This window comes from Nerophis lumbriciformis, linkage group LG29 (assembly GCF_033978685.3).
Source record: "Nerophis lumbriciformis linkage group LG29, RoL_Nlum_v2.1, whole genome shotgun sequence".
NCBI classification, from domain to species: domain Eukaryota; kingdom Metazoa; phylum Chordata; class Actinopteri; order Syngnathiformes; family Syngnathidae; genus Nerophis; species Nerophis lumbriciformis.
The window spans coordinates 25,827,501-25,851,500 of NC_084576.2; the positions used below are offsets into that span (position 1 = coordinate 25,827,501).

The 24,000-nt window shown below is 39.3% G+C and overlaps 1 protein-coding gene across 1 annotated transcript in view; it reads left to right on the forward strand.

Annotated features, from left to right (window-relative positions):
• LOC133571811 (neuroepithelial cell-transforming gene 1 protein-like) overlaps positions 1-24,000 on the forward strand; it is a 33,793-nt gene that overhangs the window by 945 nt on the left and 8,848 nt on the right. Inside the window, exons 2-5 of the mRNA XM_061924302.2 lie at positions 19,761-19,827; positions 19,917-19,976; positions 22,850-22,957; positions 23,030-23,197. Coding sequence (XP_061780286.1) covers positions 19,761-19,827; positions 19,917-19,976; positions 22,850-22,957; positions 23,030-23,197 — 403 coding nt within the window. The remainder of the gene's footprint in view (positions 1-19,760; positions 19,828-19,916; positions 19,977-22,849; positions 22,958-23,029; positions 23,198-24,000) is intronic.

Genomic DNA, 24,000 nt, shown 5'->3' on the forward strand with positions numbered 1-24,000 from the left:
ATGGGAACGTAGATCGACCGGTAAATTGAGAGCTTTGCCTTCCGGCTCAGCTCCTTCTTCACCACAACGGATCGATACAGCGTCCGCATTACTGAAGACGCCGCACCGATCCGCCTGTCGATCTCACGATCCACTCTTCCCTCACTCGTGAACAAGACTCCGAGGTACTTGAACTCCTCCACTTGGGGAAAGATCTCCTCCCCAACCCGGAGATGGCACTCCACCCTTTTCCGGGCGAGAACCATGGACTCGGACTTGGAGGTGCTGATTCTCATCCCAGTCGCTTCACACTCAGCTGCGAACCGATCCAGTGAGAGCTGAAGATCCTGGCCAGATGAAGCCATCAGGACCAAATCATCTGCAAAAAGCAGAGACCTAATCCTGCAGCCACCAAACCGGATCCCCTCAACGCCTTGACTGCGCCTAGAAATTCTGTCCATAAAAGTTATGAACAGAATCGGTGACAAAGGGCAGCCTTGGCGGAGTCCAACCCTCACCGGAAACGTGTCCGACTTACTGCCGGCAATGCGAACCAAGCTCTGACACTGATCATACAGGGAGCGGACCGCCACAATCAGACAGTCCGAAACCCCATACTCTCTGAGCACTCCCCACAGGACTTCCCGAGGGACACGGTCGAATGCCTTCTCCAAGTCCACAAAGCACATGTAGACTGGTTGGGCAAACTCCCATGCACCCTCAAGGACCCTGCCGAGAGTATAGAGCTGGTCCACAGTTCCACGACCAGGACGAAAACCACACTGTTCCTCCTGAATCCGAGGTTCGACTATCCGGCGTAGCCTCCTCTCCAGTACACCTGAATAGACCTTACCGGGAAGGCTGAGGAGTGTGATCCCACGATAGTTAGAACACACCCTCCGGTTCCCCTTTTTAAAGAGAGGAACCACCACCCCGGTCTGCCAATCCAGAGGTACTGCCCCCGATGTCCACGCGATGCTGCAGAGTCTTGTCAACCAAGACAGCCCTACAGCATCCAGAGCCTTAAGGAACTCCGGGCGGATCTCATCCACCCCCGGGGCCTTGCCACCGAGGAGCTTTTTAACTACCTCAGCAACCTCAGCCCCAGAAATAGGAGAGCCCACCACAGATTCCTCAGGCACTGCTTCCTCATAGGAAGACGTGTTGGTGGGATTGAGGAGGTCTTCGAAGTATTCCCTCCACCGATCCACAACTTCCGCAGTCGAGGTCAGCAGAACACCATCCGCACCATACACGGTGTTGGCACTGCACTGCTTCCCCTTCCTGAGGCGGTGGATGGTGGTCCAGAATCGCTTCGAAGCCGTCCGGAAGTCGTTTTCCATGGCTTCCCCGAACTCCTCCCATGTCCGAGTTTTTGCCTCCGCGACCGCTGAAGCCGCACACCGCTTGGCCTGTCGGTACCTGTCCGCTGCCTCAGGAGTCCCATGAGCCAAAAGAACCCGATAGGACTCCTTCTTCAGCTTGACGGCATCCCTCACCGCCGGTGTCCACCAACGGGTTCTAGGATTACCGCCACGACAGGCACCAACTACCTTGCGGCCACAGCTCCAATCAGCCGCCTCGACAATAGAGGTGCGGAACATGGTCCATTCGGACTCAATGTCCAGCACCTCCCTCGTGATATGTTCAAAGTTCTTCCGGAGGTGGGAATTGAAACTTTCTCTGACAGGAGACTCTGCCAGACGTTCCCAGCAAACCCTCACAATGCGTTTGGGCCTGCCAGGTCTGTCCGGCATCCTCCCCCACCATCGCAGCCAACTCACCACCAGGTGGTGATCGGTAGAAAGCTCCGCCCCTCTCTTCACCCGAGTGTCCAAAACATGAGGCCGCAAATCCGATGACACAACTACAAAGTCGATCATAGAACTGCGGCCTAGGGTGTCCTGGTGCCAAGTGCACATATGGACACCCTTATGCTTGAACATGGTGTTCGTTATGGACAATCCGTGACGGGCACAAAAGTCCAATAACAAAACACCACTTGGGTTCAGATCCGGGCGGCCATTCTTCCCAATCACGCCTCTCCAGGTTTCACTGTCGTTGCCAATATGAGCGTTGAAGTCCCCCAGTAGAACGAGGGAATCACCCGGGGGAGCACTCTCAAGTACTCCCTCGAGTGAATCCAAAAAGGGTGGGTACTCTGAGCTGCCGTTTGGCGCGTAAGCGCAAACAACAGTCAGGACCCGTCCCCCCACCCGAAGGCGGAGGGAAGCTACCCTCTCGTCCACCGGGTTGAACTCCAACATGCAGGCTCTGAGCCGGGGGGCAACAAGAATTGCCACCCCAGCCCGTCGCCTCTCACTGCTGGCAACGCCAGAGTGGAAGAGAGTCCAGCCCCTCTCGAGAGAACTGGTTCCAGAGCCCTTGCTGTGCGTCGAGGTGAGTCCGACTATATCCAACCGGAACTTCTCTACCTCGCGCACTAGCTCAGGCTCCTTCCCCCCCAGCGAGGTGACGTTCCACGTCCCAAGAGCTAGCTTCTGTAGCCGAGGATCGGACCGCCAAGTGCCCTGCCTTCGGCTACCGCCCAGCTCACATTGCACCCGACCTCTATGGCCCCTGCTATGGGTGGTGAGCCCATTGGAGGGGGGACCCACGTTGCCTCTTCGGGCTGTGCCCGGCCGGGCCCCATGGGGACAGGCCCGGCCACCAGGCGCTCGCCATCGTGCCCCAACTCCGGGCCTGGCTCCGGAGGGGGGCCCCGGTGACCCGCGTCCGGGCGAGGGAAATCTGAGTCTCGGTTCTTGCATTTCCATAGAAGTCTTCGAGCTGCTCTTTGTCTGATCCCTCACCTAGGACCTGTTTGTCTTGGGAGACCCTACCAGGGGGCATGGAAGCCCCCGGACAACATAGCTCCTAGGATCATTGGGACACGCAAACTCCTCTACCACGTTAAGGTGGCAGCTCAGAGAGGAGTAGCTCAGGGGTCGGCAACACAAAATGTTGAAAGAGCCATATTGGACCACAAATACAAAACAAAAATCTTTCTGGAGCCGGAAAAAATTAAAAGCCTTATATAAGTGTTATAATGATGGCAAAACATGATGTAAATAGCTATATTAGCCTACTATCAAAATTACTTAAAACATCTTGTATAGGTGTTATAATGAAGGCAACACGTGATGTAAGTGTCTATATTAGCCTACTATCAAAATGACTTTAAAAGTCTTATATAAGTGTTATAATGATGGCAAAACATGATCTAAATAGCTATATTAGCCTACAATCAAAATTACCTTAAAAGTCTTGTATAGGTGTTATAATGAAGACAACGCATGATGTAAGTGTCTATATTAGCTATAATAGCCTACTATCAAAATGACTTTAAAAGTCTTATATAAGTGTTATAATGAAGGCAACACGTGATGTAAGTGTCTATATTAGCCTACTATCAAAATGACTTTAAAAGTCTTACATAAGTGTTATAATGATGGCAAAACATGATGTAAATAGCTATATTAGCCTACTATCAAAATTACTTTAAAAGTCTTGTATACGTGTTATAATGAAGACAACGCATGATGTAAGTGTCTATATTAGCTATAATAGCCTACTATCAAAATGACTTTAAAAGTCTTATATAAGTGTTATAATGAAGGCAACACGTGATGTAAGTGTCTATATTAGCCTACTATCAAAATGACTTTAAAAGTCTTATATAAGTGTTATAATGAAGGCAACACGTGATGTAAGTGTCTATATTAGCCTACTATCAAAATGACTTTAAAAGTCTTATATAAGTGTTATATGGAAAAACATGATGTAAATAGCTATATTAGCCTACTATCAAAATTACTTTAAAAGTCTTGTATACGTGTTATAATGAAGACAACGCATGATGTAAGTGTCTATATTAGCTATAATAGCCTACTATCAAAATGACTGTAAAAGTCTTATGTAAGTGTTATAATGAAGGCAACACTTGATGTAAGTGTCTATGTTAGCCTACTATCAAAATGGCTTTAAAAGTCTTATATAAGTGTTATAATGAGGGCAACACGTGATGTAAGTGTCTATATTAGCCTACTATCAAAATGACTTTAAAAGTCTTATATACGTGTTATAATGATGGCAAAACATGATGTAAATAGCTATATTAGCCTACTATCAAAATTACTTTAAAAGTCTTGTATACGTGTTATAATGAAGACAACGCATGATGTAAGTGTCTATATTAGCTATAATAGCCTACTATCAAAATGACTTTAAAAGTCTTATATAAGTGTTATAATGAAGGCAACACGTGATGTAAGTGTCTATATTAGCCTACTATCAAAATGACTTTAAAAGTCTTATATAAGTGTTATATGGAAAAACATGATGTAAATAGCTATATTAGCCTACTATCAAAATTACTTTAAAAGTCTTGTATACGTGTTATAATGAAGACAACACATGATGTAAGTGTCTATATTAGCTATAATAGCCTACTATCAAAATGACTTTAAAAGTCTTATATAAGTGTTATAATGAAGGCAACACGTGATGTAAGTGTCTATATTAGCCTACTATCAAAAATGCTTTAAAAGTCTTATATAAGTGTTATAATGAGGGCAACACGTGATGTAAGTGACTATATTAGCCTACTATCAAAATAGCTTTAAAAGTCTTGTATAAGTGTTATAATGAAGGCAACACGTGATGTAAGTGTGTATATTAGCTATATTAGCCTACTATCAAAATGACTTTAACAGTCTTATTGATTGATTGACTGAAACTTTTATTAGTAGATTGCACAGTTCAGTACATATTCCGTACAATTGACCACTAAATGGTAACACCCGAATAAGTTTTTCAGCTTGTTTAAGTCGGGGTCCACGTAATTATATTATATCAGTGTTATAATGAAGGCAACCCGTGATGTAAGTGTCTATATTAGCCTACTATCAAAATGACTTTAAAAGTCATATATAAGTGTTATAATGAAGGCAACACATGATGTGTCTATATTAGCTATATTAGCCTACTATCAAAATGACTTTAAAAGTCTTATATAAGTGTTATAATGAAGGCAACATGTGATGTAAGTGTCTATATTAGCCTACTATCAAAATGACTTTAAAAGTCTTACCGGTATATAAGTGTTATAATGAAGACAACACATGATGTAAGTGTCTATATTAGCTATATAAGCCTACTATCAAAATTACTTTAAAAGTCTTATATAAGTGTTATAATGAAGGCAACACGTGATGTAAGTGTCTATATTAGCTATAATAGCCTACTATCAAAATGTCTATGTGTCGCAGGCTGATGCAAATCTTCGTTGACAGAAGTGTTGAAATGTAATATTTATTCCGCACATTTTTACAACATTGTAAAACATTAGTAAAACTTCTCAGAGGGTGAGGTAACTCCTGGAAATGACTGGTTTAGAATGGCCAAAGGTGTGTATATAGATGTGTGTGTCCAAGTTAAAGGAAACGGCTAATGGATTTATTAAAATATTTGCTGTGGTCTGGAACAATGTGGCACACAAACAACTATCAGACACGTAGCCATTATTACATACAGATAATGTGTCATGAAACATGGCAAAAAATAAACTAAATACACAGAGGACATAAGTAAAGGAAATTAAATATAGCTACAAACGAGGCACTCCAACAAGTCAATAACATCAACAAAGCTCACCTTTGTGCATTCAGGCACAGCGTAAAACATTTGGTGGACAAAATGAGACATAGGAGTGACATAAAACACGTCTTTCCGTGGCAGTGTCGGAGAAAGTCGCACATGTCAACAAACTGTTGAGTCGCAGTCCACACAACGGTGAGTTCAAGTGCCGCTGAAATTAGTAGGACAAAACGGCGCTCACCGGTGAAGCATAAACACAAACATATCAAACAGTGGGATTTCAAAACAATTAGGAAGGTTTGTGTTGTGTTTGTCCTTCTACACCAGGGGTCGGCAACCCGCGGCTCTAGAGCCGCATGCGGCTCTTTAGCGCCGCCCTAGTGGCTCTCTGGAGCTTTTTCAAAAATGTATGAAAAATGGAAAAAGATGAGGGGGAAAAATATATTTTTTGTTTTAATTATGGTTTCTGTAGGAGGACAAACATGACACAAACCTCCCTAATTGTTATAAAGCACACTGTTTATATTAAACATTAGAGATGTCCGATATCGGCCTGCAGATATTATCGGCCGATAAATGCGTTAAAATTTAATATCGGAAATTATTGGTATCGTTTTATTTATTATCGGTATTGTTTTTTTTTTTTTTTTTTTTTTTTTTAATTAAATCAACATAAAAAACACAAGATACACTTACAATTAGTACACTAACCCAAAAAACCTCCCTCCCCCCACAAAAGGGTTGTTTCTTTCTGTTATTAATATTCTGGTTCCTACATTATATATCAATATATATCAATACAGTCTGCAAGGGATACAGTCCGTAAGCACACATGATTGTGCGTGCTGCTGGTCCACTAATAGTACTAACCTTTAACAGTTAATTTTACTAATTTTCATTAATTACTAGTTTTTATGTAACTGTTTTTATATTGTTTTACTTTTTTTTTTATTCAAGAAAATGTTTTTAATTTATTTATCTTATTTCATAAAAAAAAATTTAAAAGTACCCTATCTTCACCATACCTGGTTTTCCAAATTAGGCATAATAATGTGTTAATTCCACAATTGCTTATATTGGTTGATATCGGTATCGGTAGTTAAAGAGTTGGACAATATCGGATATCGCTAAAAGCCATTATCGGACATTCCTATTAAAAATGCTTCACTGATTCGAGTATTTTGCGAGTGCGGTTTTGTCCTACTAATTTTGGCGGTCCTTGAACTCACCGTAGTTTGTTTACATGTACAACTTTCTCCGACTTTCTAGGACGTGTTTTATGCCAGTTCTTTTTCTGTCTCATTTTGTCCACCAAACTTTTAAGGTTGTGCTTGAATGCACCAAGGTGAGTTTTGTTGGTGTTATTGACTTGTGTGGAGTGCTAGTCAAGCATATTTGGTCAGTGCATGACTGCAAGCTAATCGATGCTAACATGCTATTTAGGCTAGCTATATGTACATATTGCATCATCCAGGTTTTTGCACTTCCGATCCGATACCGATACTGACCGATACCGATACTGACCGATACTGGCCTATCCGAAGTTATTTAGCCTACTTAGTTGTCAGAATCATGTTGAAAAGGGTTTTAGTACTCTTGATAACAACTAGCCAGCTGAATTAGGGGAGTTTGAATAATACACAATGGTTGGTAACAAGAAACTGACCTGTTTATTCAAGGATAAACACAAAATAGACAAAATTATACATGACAAACAGAAATGGCATCATTGAACTAGGGCTGGGCGATATGGCCTTTTTTTAATATTGCGATATTTTAAGGCCATATTGCGATACACAATATATATCTCGATATTTTGCCTTAGCCTTGAATGAACACTTGATGCACATAATCACATCAGTATGATGATTCTATGTGTTTTGATTGATTGATTGAGACTTTTATTAGTAGGTTGCACAGTGAAGTACATATTCCGTACAATTGACCACTAAATGGTAACACCCCAATAAGTTTTTCAACTTGTTTAAGTCGGGGTCCACTTAAATTGATTCATGATACAGATATATACTATCAGATATATACTACCATCATAATAACAGTCATCACACAAGATAATCACATTGAATTATTTACATTATTTATAATCCAGGGTGTGGAGGGGGGCGCCGGATGTAAGTGTCAAAAAGACAGCCAAAAGAGTTTGATATGAGAATAAATCTAAAGTTAAAATATAGGGTAGAAATGCACCCATTTGCAGGAAATGTAGTCTTGATTTTCAAAATTTTCTTTCAAGGCTTGCATGTCTAAATTAAAACATTCTTCTTCATACTGCATTAATATATGCTACTTTTAAACTTTCATGCAGAGAAGGAAATCACAACTAAAAAAATCACTAATTTTTTCATACGGTGTTGATGTGGACATTTTTGCCTCGGCATTTTGATGGTGTGGACGTGTGGCACCGAATGGAGATAAGCGTCTCGACAGACGTTACAATATTTGAACAATGATGACGAAAACTGTTTTCTCTGTCGTGTCCGTGTGTCGAAAATTGTTATGCGCTTATTTTCTTATTTGATTTTGTGCGTGGCATAGATTTGCTATGCGCAGAGGACGCTTAAACAGTGTGCAATTGCACAGGCGCGCACCTTAGAGGGAAGGTTGCTCGCACGGCTGCGCTAGCATCACAGCTAACGTTAGCCAATGCTGCTACCTCTCTGCTCGGGGAGGACGTATACGTATGTGACATATGTCGTGATAGTATGTGACGTGTGTAAGAAGGTGCGCTTGCTGTCTGTGAGAGGGAGACACAGGAAAGAGTGAGAAGAGCCTGTCGTGTAATGCCAGCAGCTAAAAGCAACTGCGTGAGAATCCACAGACCTGTGGATGTGTTGAAGGTGTGCTGGAAAATGCGGAACGGAAATTACGGAGCAGCAGAAAAGTGGAATGTATTATTTAAATCGGTGCGTTGGAAAACACGGACCGGAGTTTTTTTTTTAAACTGGATCTGGATCGGCATTTTCCCATGCCTTGCCGATACGCAATTTCTGGCAAATATCGGCAGCCGATCCGATCCAAATATCGGATCGGGACATCCCTACATCATTATGCCTCATTTGTAGCTATATTTGAGGTCATTTAGTTTCCTTTAAGTCCTCTTAATTCAATGTATATCTCATGACACACTATCTGTATGTAATATGGCTTTTAAATTTTTGCGGCTCCAGACAGATTTATTTTTGTATTTTGGTCCAATATGGCTCTTTCAACATTTTGGGTTGCCGACCCTTGTTCTACACGAACCATATTACAACAAAAATGTCCATACATTTTTGAAAAAGCTCCATGGAGCCACCAAATGCCATCAAACTAAAGCCTTTTTTCATTTTGTAACGTTGATTTATAAATGTACACATTTATAGAGGGAAGCCTAATAATTCAACATATTCTTACTTTGGTGTGGCTTTGTAAGCGTCGATGAAATGCGGATCGTACATTTTGACTTCAAAGGCAACAAATGCGAGCAATCAGGAAATGAGAACATTTGACCAAAAACTGTTTTCGTCCCTCTTATCGCATGTTAAAACTTGTTTTATTTGTTGAGTTACTCAACTTGTGCTCCAACATGTTCTTTGGTCTTAACAGAACAACACGTGGGTGGCATGGTGGCAATAAAAAGAATATTAGTGTGTTAGAAGTCACAATAACAACACTGTTCCTTGCTTCCCTTCAGCAATACATATCTTTAGTTGTTTGAAACACAGCATGCACATTCTTGAACCATGTGATCGATTGTTTTATACGACATACAGTGTTGGCGCTAGGAATTTTCAAAATGGGGTCCCAGGGACCCATACTTGCCAACCTTGAGACCTCAGAATTAGGGAGATATTCAAAAGGCCCGCTGAGGAGGAGACGCATTTCAACTGTTGCACCGTCAAAACATTCCTCTTAATTAGGACAAAAAATGAAGTTGTTTTTTAAACTGGAAAAATTTCCAGTTTTCCATGACATTCCCATTCAAAATGAATTGGCCATTTTTCAAACTTCCACCATTTCCACATTTTCCAACCGATTCAAACCATTCCACCTTCAACACATTCCACCATCCTGGATATTCAAACTACCCTTTTTTCAAGTTCAAAAAAATTCCAGGATTTTCCAGAATTCCTGGTTTTCCAAAGCCCTATTTCCACCTTTTTTCTGGCGACTACTCCTTTCACATTTTTCAACACATTTCAACCGTTCCACCGTCAAAACATTCCTCTTAATTAGGACAAATAAATATATATATATATATATATATATATATATATATATATATATATATATATATATATATATATTTATTTATTTATTTATTTATTTATTTATTTATTTATTTGTTGATTTGTTTGTTTGTTTGTTTGTTTGTTTGTATGTATGTATGTATGTGTGTATATATATATATATATTTATTTATTTGTTTGTTTGTTTGTTTGTTTGTATGTATGTATATATATATGTATGTATATATATATGTATATGTATGTATATATATATATATATATATATATATATATATATATATATATATATATATATATATATATATATATATATATATATATATATATATATATATATATATATATATATATATATATATATAGCTGTAATTCACTGAAATTCAAGTATTTCATATATAAATGTATATATTTACCCGCGACCCCAAAAGGGAATAAGCGGTAGAAAATGGATGGATGGATGTATATATTTATATATATATATATATATATATATATAAAAAATACTTCAATTTCGGTGAATTACAGCTACCGTATATATATATATATATATATATATATATATATATATATATATATATATATATATATATATATATATATATATATATAAACATACATGTATATATATATAGCTGTAATTCACTGAAATTCAAGTATACCGTATTTTCCGCACTATAAGCCGCCCCGGGTTATTAGCCGCACCTTCAATGAATGGCATATTTCAAAACTTTGTCCACCTATAAGCCGCCCCGGACTATAAGCCGCGCCTACGCTGCGCTAAAGGGAATGTCAAAAAAAACAGTCAGATAGGTCAGTCAAACTTTAATAATATATTAAAAACCAGCGTTCTAACAACTCTGTTCACTCCCAAAATGTACGCAAATGTGCAATCACAAACATAGTCAAATTCAAAATAGTGCAGAGCAATAGCAACATAATGTTGCTCGAACGTTAATGTCACAACACACAAAATAAACATAGCGCTCACTTTCTGAAGTTATTCTTCATTCGTAAATCCTTCGTCTTCGGTGTCCGAAGTGAAAAGTTGGGCAAATGTGGGATCCAAAATGGCCGGTTCCGTCTCGTCGAAGTCATCGGAGTCAGTGTCACTGTTGTCCAGCAGTTCTGTGAATCCTGCCTTCCGGAAAGCTCGGACCACAGTTGTGACCGAAATATCTGCCCAGGCATTTACGATCCACTGGCAGATGTTGGCGTCCTCTGGCGCTGCCTCCCTGTCTTAGTGAAGGTGTGTTCGCCTTCTGTCATCCACTGTTCCCACGCAGTTAGCAGTCTAGCTTCGAATGCCCTGTTGACACCAATATCTAGCGGCTGGAGGTCTTTTGTCAATCCACCCGGAATGACGGCGAGTATTGAATTAAGCGCGTAAGCGTGTCTCTTAATGTGCTGTTATGAGCTAGCAAATATAACAACTACACTACCCAGCATGCAATGATAGTTACGAGCATGCGCGGTAGCCCTGAGAAGCGTTGTTGTATGCTGGCAGTTAGAATGTGGTTATGAGCACACTGTGAGTAAACGTTGAGAACTCCGTTAACACGCCTCGTCTGCATTATTTATAATTAGACAGACAACACACTTAATAGGAGCCATTTTGGGGTCTTTACATAAACACACAAATGGAAATGAAACGTCACATATCCCAGCATGCACCGCGCGCTTCTTCGTCATCCACTGTTCCCACGCAGTTAGCAGTCTAGCTTCGAATGCCCTGTTGACACCAATATCTAGCGGCTGGAGTTCTTTTGTCAATCCACCCGGAATGACGGCGAGTATTGAATTAAGCGCGTAAGCGTGTCTCTTAATGTGATGTTATGAGCTAGCAAATATAACAACTACACTACCCAGCATGCAACGATAGTGACGAGCATGCGCGGTAGCCCTGAGAAGCGTTGTATGCTGGCAGTTAGAATGTGGTTATGAGCACGCTGTGAGTAAACGTTGAGAACTCAGTTAACACGCCTCGTCTGCATTATTTATAATTAGACAGACAACACACTTAATAGGAGCCATTTTGGGGTCTTTACATAAACACACAAATGGAAATGAAACGTCACATATCCCAGCATGCACCGCGCTCCTTCTTCTTCCGGGGGCGGGTGGTTGCTTACAGTACAAGAAGAAGCGCTTCCTGTTCTATGGGGGCGGGTGCTTACCTTGGCGGTTGCTTGCGTAGAAGAAGAAGCGCTTCCTGTTCTACCGGGAAAAAAGATGGCGGCTGTTTACCGAAGTTGCGAGAACGAAACTTTATGAAAATGAATCTTAATATTTATCCATATATAAAGCGCACCGGGTTAAAAGCCGCACTGTCAGCTTTTGAGTAAATTTGTGGTTTTTAGGTGCGGCTAATGGTGCGGAAAATACTGTATATATATATATATGTATATATATATATATATATATATATATATATATATATATATATATATAAACATACATATATATATATAGCTGTAATTCACTGAAATTCAAGTATATATATATATATATGTATATATATATATATATGTATATATATATATTTATATAGCTGTAATTCACTGAAATTCAAGTATTTCTTGTATATATATATATATATATATATATATATATATAAAATAAATACTTGAATTTCAGTGAATTACAGCTATCCATATATATAGATAGCTGTAATTCACTGAAATTCAAGTATATATATATATATATATACAGCACTAGACTTCGCCTCAGACTACGACTCAATCACAGGCAACGAAAGAAACATCATCATCCACGCAAAAAACTCCATTCTCATCCACAACAGTACACCATGGCAAAAAAAGAACAATGCAACATTTGACGTCACTATGGGAAGTTTTGACGGAGCAGAAACGTGTGAACTCGTTGGGAGTTTCCTCCTCTCCCAGCTCGCTAGCCTCAATCTGAACCTTGGTATTTACCGTGATGACGGACTGGCAGTGTGTCGCGCCTCGCCAAGGAGCAGCGAGAATACCAAGAAGCGCATATGCCAAATTTTCAAAGAGAACGGCCTACGGATCACGATTGAAGCCAACAAGCAAACCGTCAACTTCCTTGACGTCACTTTCAACCTGAGAAATAACAGCTACCAACCATTCACGAAACCCAACACAACACTCCAATACGTGCACCATGACAGCAACCACCCACCCACCACCACGAAAAGAATACCTACCGGAATTAATAAAAGGCTATCGATGCTGTCATCTAGCAAAGCTGAATTTGACCAAGCACCCCCCCCCCGTACCAAAAAGCCCTTGATGAAAGCGGATACAATTTCACCCTCACCTATGAACCCACGCCAGGAAACCAGCCAAAAAAGAACAGAAAACGAAACGACATCATCTGGTACAACCCCCCATACAGCAAAAACGTCTCAACTAACATTGGACACAAATTCCTCAATCTGATTGACAAACACTTTCCCAAAGACAACACCCTAAGAAAAGTATTCAACAAGAACAACATTAAATTGAGCTACAGCTGCATGAACAATATACGACAAATCATCTCAAACCACAACAAAACAATTGCAAATGAGCCGTCGGCCCCCGGACAGAGCGACTCCAAAACCAACAAAGGCTGTAACTGTCGAAAGAAACCTGATTGCCCTCTCAACGGGGGGTGCTTACAAACATCAGTTGTCTACCAATCTAAGGTAATACGCAAGGACATTAACACATCCGACACATATGTAGGATTAACCGAGGGAGAATTCAAAACCAGATGGAACAATCACAAGGCTTCTTTCAGGAACCAAAACCTGCGGAATACCACAGAACTCAGCAAACACATTTGGGACCTCAAAGACAATAATGTTGAATATTCAATAACATGGCAAATTCTTGCATCCAGCACACCTTACAATAGTGGTAATAAAAGATGCAACCTATGCTTGAAAGAGAAACTGTTTATTATTTACCGTCCAGACCTGTCATCCCTCAACAAGCGCAGCGAAATTGTAACAGCATGCCGCCACAGACGGAAACACCTCCTAGGTAACACATGAGCCAATCACCACGCCCCTACGCCAGCCTGTACCCACCCACTCTGTGCCCTATATAAGCCATGGTATGTGAATGCTCCCATTAAAATCTCCTGATGATTGAGGGTACCCCCCCTCATGAAACAGGCCTGTAGAGATGAAATAGTCTTGTGATTTTTTTCCCACACATACATATATATATATATATATATATATATATATATACACATACATATATGTTCGTTAAGAAATGATCGATGTCGATGCCATTAGCGAATCCTCTTATCGAACCGATTCCTTATGGAATCCAGATAGGTTGTTGTGTGTGCACTGAGTTCCAAAAGCCGTAGATGTTATGTGACTGGGCCGCATGCAGTTTATATGAAGGAAATGCTGACGTGACTGAGGACAGCATGCGGACGTTAAAGGGTGAAGGTTTCAGGTGAGAGAGGACGCTAAAGCCACGCCCCCAATATTGTTGTCCGGGTGGAAATCGGGAGAAATTCGTGAGAATGGTTGCCCCGGGAGATTTTCGGGAGGGGCATTGAAATTCGGGAATCTCCCGGGAAAATCGGGAGGGTTGGCAAGTATGCAGGGACCCCACTTTTTTGTAAGCGTCTTGAAAACAAATGATAAATGCATGCATTATCCTGTTATATCTCACATTCTATATCGTGTTTTGGAAAAAGGTTGTCATAAACGTTACTTAATTCACACAAAAAAAATACTACAAAAGAAAACACATTTGTATGCATATGTACATTTGTCCAGTTATAAACATTCATTCACTTTCTTCTTTCCTTCATGAATCTAAACCAGGTAAATTAAGGCCCGTTAAGTTTTTCAATCTGGCCCACCGGACATTCCCAAATATTTGTTTTTAATAATATTGTCAATATTCAGTGTTTTATCGTTCATAGTTAATATTGTAAATCCCACATTCTTTATTTACATGTATATTCTGGGTGTCTCATTCAGTAACAAAAATGTAAAATTCCATTCCGTTTTTTCAGGCGGTCTCTCATAATGTTTTTTAGCTTTCAATCAGACATTATTGTGAGGTTTTGTATTAGTGTTCCTAAAAACAGATATACCGGCCCCCAGACACATTTTTTTCTCTAAATGTGGCCCCCCGAGGAAAAATAATTGCCCAGGCCTGATCTAAACTTCACCGCTGCTGGTAGTTTTTTCTATATTTGTATTTAATAAGTTGTAGGTGTATTTATTTTAGTATAAAAGTGTAAAAAGTTGTTTGCTTGGGTCATGAAATGATGATAATGGTGTGCCAGGGCATACATGCATTATTTATTTAACGCTTAAATCTCTAGAGAAGGGGTGCTCACACTTTTTCTGCAGGCGAGCTACTTTTCAATTGATCAAGTCGTGGCGATCTACCTCATTCATATATATAATTTATATTTACTTATTTATGAAATATATGTTTTTGTTAACAAGTTAAAGGTGTTTAATGATAATACAAGCATGTTTAACACATATAGTTAATATTGTTAATAAATTAAAGGTGTTTAATGAAAATACCAGTATGTTTAACACATATAGTTCATTTTGTTAACAAGTTAAAGGTGTTTAATGATAATACAAACTTGTTTAACACATATAGTTAATATTGTTAATAAGTTAAAGGTGTTTAAAGAAAATGCAAGCATGTTTAACACATATAGTTAATATTGTTAACAAGTTAAAGATGTTTAATGATAATGCAAACATGTTTAACACATATAGTTAATATTGTTAATAAATTAAAGGTGTTTAATGATAATACAAACATGTTTAACACTTATAGTTAATATTGGTAATAAGTTAAAGGTGTTTAAAGATAATACAAGCATGTTTAACACATATAGTTAATATTGTTAACAACTTAAAGGTGGTTAAAGATAATACAAGCATGTTTAACACATATAGTTAATATTGTTAATAAATTAAAGGTGTTTAATGAAAATACAAGTATGTTTAATACATATAGTTAATTTTGTTAACAAGTTAAAGGTGTGTAATGATAATACAAACATGTTTAACACATATAGTTAATATTGTTAATAAGTTAAAGGTGTTTAATGATAATACAAGCATGTTTAACACATATAGTTAATATTGTTAACAAGTTAAAGATGTTTAATGGTAATGCAAGCATGTTTAACACATATAGTTAATATTGTTAATAAATTAAAGGTGTTTAATGATAATACAAGCATGTTTAACACTTATAGTTAATATTGGTAATAAATTAAAGGTGTTTAATGAAAATACAAGTATGTTTAATACATATAGTTAATTTTGTTAACAAGTTAAAGGTGTGTAATGATAATACAAACATGTTTAACACATATAGTTAATATTGTTAATAAGTTAAAGGTGTTTAATGATAATACAAGCATGTTTAACACATATAGTTAATATTGTTAACAAGTTAAAGATGTTTAATGGTAATGCAGGCATGTTTAACACATATAGTTAATATTGTTAATAAATTAAAGGTGTTTAATGATAATACAGGCATGTTTAACACTTATAGTTAATATTGGTAATAAGTTAAAGGTGTTTAAAGATAATACAAGCATGTTTAACACTTATAGTTAATATTGGTAATAAGTTAAAGGTGTTTAAAGATAATACAAGCATGTTTAACACATATAGTTAATATTGTTAACAAGTTAAAGGTGGTTAAAGATAATACAAGCATGTTTAACACATATAGTTAATTTTGTTAACAAGTTAAAGGTGGTTAAAGATAATACAAGCATGTTTAACACATATAGTTAATATTGTTAACAAGTTAAAGGTGGTTAAAGATAATACAAGCATGTTTAACACATATAGTTAATATTGTTAACAAGTTAAAGGTGTTTAAAGATAATACAAGCATGTTTAATACATATAGTTAATATTGTTAACAAGTTAAAGGTGTTTAATGATAATACAAACATGTTTAACACATATAGTTAATATTGTTAATAACTTAAAGGTGTTTAAAGAAAATGCAAGCATGTTTAACACATAGTTAATATTGTTAACAAGTTAAAGATGTTTAATGGTAATGCAGGCATGTTTAACACATATAGTTAATATTGTTAATAAATTAAAGGTGTTTAATGATAATACAAGCATGTTTAACACTTATAGTTAATATTGGTAATAAGTTAAAGGTGTTTAAAGATAATACAAGCATGTTTAACACTTATAGTTAATATTGGTAATAAGTTAAAGGTGTTTAAAGATAATACAACCATGTTTAACACATATAGTTAATATTGCTAACAACTTAAAGGTGGTTAAAGATAATAAAATCATGTTTAACACAAAGTTAATATTGTTAACAAGTTAAAGGTGGTTAAAGATAATACAAGCATGTTTAACACATATAGTTAATATTGTTAACAATTTAAAGGTGGTTAAAGATAATACAAGCATGTTTAACACATATAGTTAATATTGTTAACAAGTTAAAGGTGTTTAAAGATAATACAAGCATGTTTAACAAATATAGTTAATATTGTTAATAAGTTAAAGGTGTTTAAAGATAATACAAGCATGTTTAACACATATAGTTAATATTGTTAATAAGTTAAAAGTGTTTAAAGATAATACAAGCATGTTTAACACATATAGATTCCTTTCTTTCATGAAGACAAGAATATAAGTTGGTGTATTACCTGATTCTGATGACTTGCATTGATTGGAATCAGACAGTGGTGCTGATAACGTCCGCATTTTCGAATGGAGGAGAAAAAAGTCCTCCTTTCTGTCCAATACCACATGAAAGTGGTTGGTTTTTGGCATCTTATTTATCCAGCTTCCGTACTCCTTTGTATACACTTGACAAGAAATACATTGTCGGCAAACTCCGTAGCTTGCTAGCTTGTGCACGCCAGCTTTCTGAGACTCTTATTTTGTTAGCGCAGGCAGGACGAAGCAGAGCTTTTATTGTGCAACTGTGCAGTCGGTCTTTGGAGTTTTGACGACAGGTACGGCGCCAGAGTCTGTTGAAATAAAGTGTTTCTCGCCTTCCTGTCGGTAATTTTAATGAGCTGGCAGCAGCCAGCGTCATCTCAGAAGACCCTCGGGTGCCGTGAATGTCAATCAAGTGACGAAAGTGACGTCATAGTGAAGATTTATGATCGCTCATTTTTAGGACTATTTTTTTAATGCCTGGCTGGTGATTGACTGACACACCCTCCATGATCGACCGGTAGCTCGCGATCGACGTAATGAGCACCCCTGCTCTAGAGTCTACATCAACTTCAGATCTATTCATCAATATTAAGTTTATTTGTTTTCTGCCCTTTTTGTCAAAGACACCTGTTTTTTTTAATGGCAAACACACGATATATGCAAAATCTTCCACAAAAACTATTTTTCAAAGTGGAATATTTGTTGTGAAGTAATCGAAGCCCAGGATAGGTCAATAGTTCATAAAAACATTGATTTTGATTCAATATAATATCTGATAAGTCTATGGATAAAAAGCAGAGCGTTGATCATAACGCACAGTCAGCATCTCTGCTTCAGTAAACAATGACGGTGATGACGTCACTGTCGGCGATGCGAGCGACACTTGCTAACTTGTCAGACTCCTTTTGAACACTCCTCGCACATTAACACTTCCAAAGGCACTGTAGAGGTTGCCCTCTAGTGGGTTCTTTGGACCACCACACACTGCCAGGAGAGCCAGGAATTTCAGGGTAACACTGTTATATTTTCAGCAAAGGGTCTTTGTCTGCTGCGTCCGCTCAGCAGCACCTCCAACTCGTCTCATCACGGCTGCTGCTAATAAAGGCGACAGGTGATTAGATAACAAGGCCCACCTGGGGCCATCTACGCACCTGTCGCTGTCTTCGAGGCCTGTCCTGGCACACCCCGTTCCGCGGCAGGCCCGCAGGCCACGCCCCCCTCCACAGGCACATATTTGCCCTGTTTGTTGACCTGTAAAGTATGTTTTTGGGGTGGAGTCTTTTCGGGTGCTGGTTAGTTCGAACGATGTCGATCCAGCGGGAGATAAAAGTGAAGTTTCTATGGACTCACAAAGATTAAAACAAGTAATTTACTGGAGACATGGCACAGGATGAAGTTAACTTTACACTCACCTTAGTGTTTACCATCAAGTCTTTCTTTTGACAGCCCCCCCGCGGTAAAGTTGTCCGAGTGCAAACTGAGGCAGTATTTGTCATTGATAAAACGAATCAAAATTTAAGATATTGTACCGGAAAGTTCATTACTTTGAAGACGACCAATAAAAACGCAATAAACGGGGACGAGAATTTCCATCCATCCATCCATTTTCTACCGCTTATTCCCCTTGGGGTCGCGGGGGGCGCTGGAGCCTATCTCAGCTACAATCGGGCGGAAGGCGGGGTACACCCTGGACAAGTCGCCACCTCATCACAGGGCCAACACAGATAGACAGACAACATTCACACTCACATCCACACACTAGGGCCAATTTAGTGTTGCCAATCAACTTATCCCCAGGTGCATGTCTTTGGAAATGGGATGAAGCCGGAGTACCCGGAGGGAACCCACGCAGTCACGGGGAGAACATGCAAACTCCACACAGAAAGATCCCGAGCCCGGGATTGAACCCAAGACTACTCAGGACCTTCGTATTGTGAGGCAGATGCACTAACCCCTCTGCCACCGTGAAGCCCGGACGAGAATTTGATCCGGCAAATATAAACAAAACACCTGCGGAAAGCGATAATCGATTAAAAAAAACAAGCAAACCGGAGTTTTGACCCGGAGAAGGCAGGGTTGGTAAAAAAAAAAATCTGCGCAGACTTCCGGAAATGCGCGTCCTTTCTGATTTGAATGCGTAAAAAGACACAAAAAGTGCATTAACGCCATCAGTGACATAAATGACCTTTTTGTTGTGAAAAGCATACATATTTTTTGTGTCTTTTTCCAAACAATTCCAGACCTCCATTGCAGAGAGGCAGCTCCTTCACCTTTCTTACCCCAGGGACACCTTGGGACTTCACTCTGGTGAGATCACGTTGATGTACCGCAACAGTTGTGCTCATCAGATCAGAGCCGTGAAAACTAACCCATCTCTAATTGTTGTGTCGCCAAAGAAGAGGAAACGCAAAGAGAAGGACGAAGACACGGTCAGCTTGTCCAGTTTCGACCTGAAGGTGAGGGTCTAGACATTTTTAGTTACGGTGTCTTGTCTTGAAAGTGTCCACGGGTTTTTAATCCCTCCTCATAATGACTCATAACTGTGTTATTAAAACTATTCCTAAAATTGGTGTGGCTCTCCTAGAAGACATAGTTGGTTCAGCTGAAGAGTCATTAAACAGGTTTTAACACGTTTTAACCTGGTGCTGCACATTTTTTTCGGTTTTCAAATTCAAAATGTTGATATTCTTGTTTTTTTTGGGGTTTTTTTGAAACTCCCAAACTTTTTGTCCGACACACCTGCAGAGGAATATTATTGCTACATTTAACAGAAAAACAGTGGAGTCAAAGTGTTCAGACTACATTTTAAATATTTTTTTATATAGTTAGAATAAAAGATTTAAAAGGTTTTAGATTAATAAAAAAAACATCTTAAATATGCATTGTTTTAATTTTATTTCTATTTTTAAAATATATATGTACAAACCCCAAAACCAGTGAAGTTGGCACGTTGTGTAAATGGTAAATAAAAACAGAATACAATGATTTCCAAATCCTTTTCAACCTATATTCAATGAAATAGACCGCAAAGACAAGATGTTAACGTTCGAACTGGAAAACTTTGTTATTTTCTGCAAATATTAGCTCATTGGAAATTTGATGCCTGCAACATGTTTCAAAAAAGCTGGCACAAGTGGCAAAAAAGACTGAGAAAGTTGAGGAATGCTCATCAAAACACTTATTTGGAAAATCCCACAGGTGAACAGGCTAATTGGGAACAGGTGGGTGTAGGGGTGAAACGGTATACAAAAATTTCGGTCCGGTATGTACCTCGGTTTAGAGGTCACGGTTCGGTTCATTTTTGGTACTGTAAGAAAACAACTAAATATACATTTTTTGGTTATTTATTTCCCAAATATGTAAACAATGGCTTTATCCTTTTAACATTGGGAACACTATAATAATTCTGTCCACGTTAATCAACATTAAACTGCCTCAAGTTGTTGCTCGGATTAAATAAAATGACAAAACTTTTCTTCTACATATAAAAAGTGCAACATTAAACAGTTTCAAGTCAACTCATCATTATTACAGCATTTGGAAAGCCTGTAGTTGATTTTTATTATGTAAATGTTATATTTTATTATCAACATGTGATAGCAGGGACCCTGCCATTCAAAACTAGGTTGCTGCATTACTAATGATTAATGTAACTATAGCTGAAAAAATAGTACAGTAGCAATAGGAGAGACTATTCATCCCTGAACACCATGGAGTTCATGAAGGCTTAATGATGCAGTTACATTATTATATCAACTATCAGAGACAGAAACTCGTCATTTAACATAATGTCCTTTTTTGCTGCTTCAACACAGCTCAATCAACACAGAAAAAGGTAAAGTGAAATAACAGACAGACAGGGCTTTGCTGTCCGTAACACGCACACACACACCGCAAAATGAGCTAACGTTATGCTAAAAGCGAATTAGCCTTCACCTCAAGCCAGGACTGCGAGCGAGCTGAGCTGCCTTTTATATTTCTAGAACAGGGGTGACAAACTCAAATACAGAGTGGGCCAGAATTTAAAACTTAACAAAGCCGCGGGCCAAGCTTGAACAAATGAACCTTTAACGTACTTTACAAGCTATCGTCACGTCCGCTTTTCATCCATTCTAACATCGTTCAGACCCAGTCACAAGATGTGTGCAGCTTCTGTACGCACACACGAGTGAATGCAACGCATACTTCATCAACAGCGCTACAGGTTACACTGAGGGTGACAGTATAAAAAACTTTAACACTGTTAGAAATATGCGCCACACTGTGAATCCACACCAAACAAGAATGACAAACACATTTCGGGAGAACATCCGCACCGTAACACAACATAAACACAACAGAACAAATACCCAGAATCCTTTGAAGCACTAACTCTTCCGGGACAATACAAAATACACCCCCGCTACCACCAAACCTCCCCCCCACACACAGACACCTTGTAGCGTCCTGGAAGAGTTAGTGCTGCAAAGGGTTCTGGTTTGGTGTGGATTCACAGTGTGGCGTATATTTCTAACAGTGTTAAAGTTTTTTATTCGGCTACCCTCAGTGTAACCTGTATCGCTGTTGATGAGGTATGCGTTGCATTCTAATGTGTGTGCGTGCAGAAGCCGCACATGTTATGTGACTGGGACAGCACTCGTTTGGCTGGCTGGCTGGCTGGCGTTTGGAAGACTCCCAGGAGGATCGGCGGGCCAGCTTTAGTGTTAATTTCATATTGCCTCAAGGGCCAAGTGAAATTACACGGCGGGCCAAATTTGGCCCGCGGGCCAGAGTTTGACACCCATGTTCTAGAAGGTCAACGGGCTCATAGTGATGTTACTAGTAGTTGACTAGGAGGTGTTTATTATAATTTGAGGAATGCTTGAGTAAATTGTCCAACAGTTTAAGAACAAAATTTCTCAACGCGCTATTGCAAGGAATTTAGAGATTTCACCATCTACGGTCCGTAATATCATCAAAAGGTTCGGAGAATCTGGGGAAATCACTACACGTAACATTGAATGCCCGTGACCTTGGATCCCCTCAGGCGGTACTGGATCAAAAAGCGACATCCGTGTGTAAAGGATATCACCACACAGACGTCAGAAAACCACTGTCAGTAACTACAATTGGTCGCTACATCTGTAAGTGCAAGGTAAAACTCTACTATGCAAAGCGAAAGCCATTTATCAACAACACCCAGAAACGAGCCCGAGCTCATTTAAGATGGACTGATGCAAAGAACCAATGTTGTAATAGCCGTAACGAGCATAACGCAGAGCCAGTATTGATAGTGCCGGTGAGTTGATTGTAAACAATAGGTGTAACGCGCATGTGTTGATTTTCTCAGGAACCCACTAACAAGCGGGTGAGGCCACTCACTCGAGTCTCCTCTCTGGTCAACTTCATATCTCCATCCAAGAATGGGGCCGTGCGACGTTTCGGTCAGACTATCCAGGTAACGCCAGTCTGGTCGCTGCAACTATGTGGTGATTTTTGGGGGGGTATTTCATTCAACTTCTGTGTCCAGTCCATGTCCATGCGTGGGGATTCCAAGTCTCCCGGGGCGTCCCTCAAGGGCGGCGGCAGGGTGCCAGGCCCCACACCCACCAAGCGCCGGAACAGCACGTTGTGGTCGGAGACGCTGGGCGTTCACCAGAAGAGCTCGTTCTCCTCCAAGGAGATCAAGAGACAAGAGGTATGTCTTTGCACCTACGGTTACCTAAATGGCCTAAATGGCGCCCCCTGTGGGTTGTGGTCAAAATGCTTTGGAGGACAAACTGGGATGTCCTCAAAGTTTTATAATAATGCCGACGTTTTAGTTTACCAACAGTTCTGGCTCAAATTTTAAACACTTGTTTCTCAGCTCCCTTAAAGAGAACAGGCAATTTTTGGTTCACAATCATTATGACAGACAAGAAGACAAAAGTTTTTAAGTTTTTTTTTGCCTTCTAACTTATAAAAATGTTTAGCGCTTCCATAGTGAGGCTACTGTCGGAGGCAGATATTTATATATATCCGAATTTAAGTGTTACTTCTTTTTATTTCATAATCATATTACAAAACAGCTAGTGTTTTTCTTCCAATTGTGGTCTTTTGGTTGTCTGCAAAACTGTGTGCTTAACCTTGAAGTGAGGAATGTTAGAGAGAGCGATAATAAGCATTTGTTTTGGCTAGAGAGACATGACTGCCAGGGGGGGAGGAAGAGAGACTTAAGGGGAGAGGGTGTTTTCGGGAGACAGACCATCTTAGCGGGGCGATCCGAATGTTCTATGCTGTCTCTGTCAATGTGTATATGCAAAGCTTTGCAAATATATTACAAAATACCTATTCTGTCTCTGGTGGTTTTTCAACTCAGCTTTAAGTGTCGTAAAGAGCTTGGGAGCGACTTGTGACTTGAATTCCCTGGGAGGAACAACTGGTCCAAAACGCAACACTACTGACCGATATAAATTAGAATTAGGGATGTCCAATAATGACTTTTTGCCGATATTCCGATAT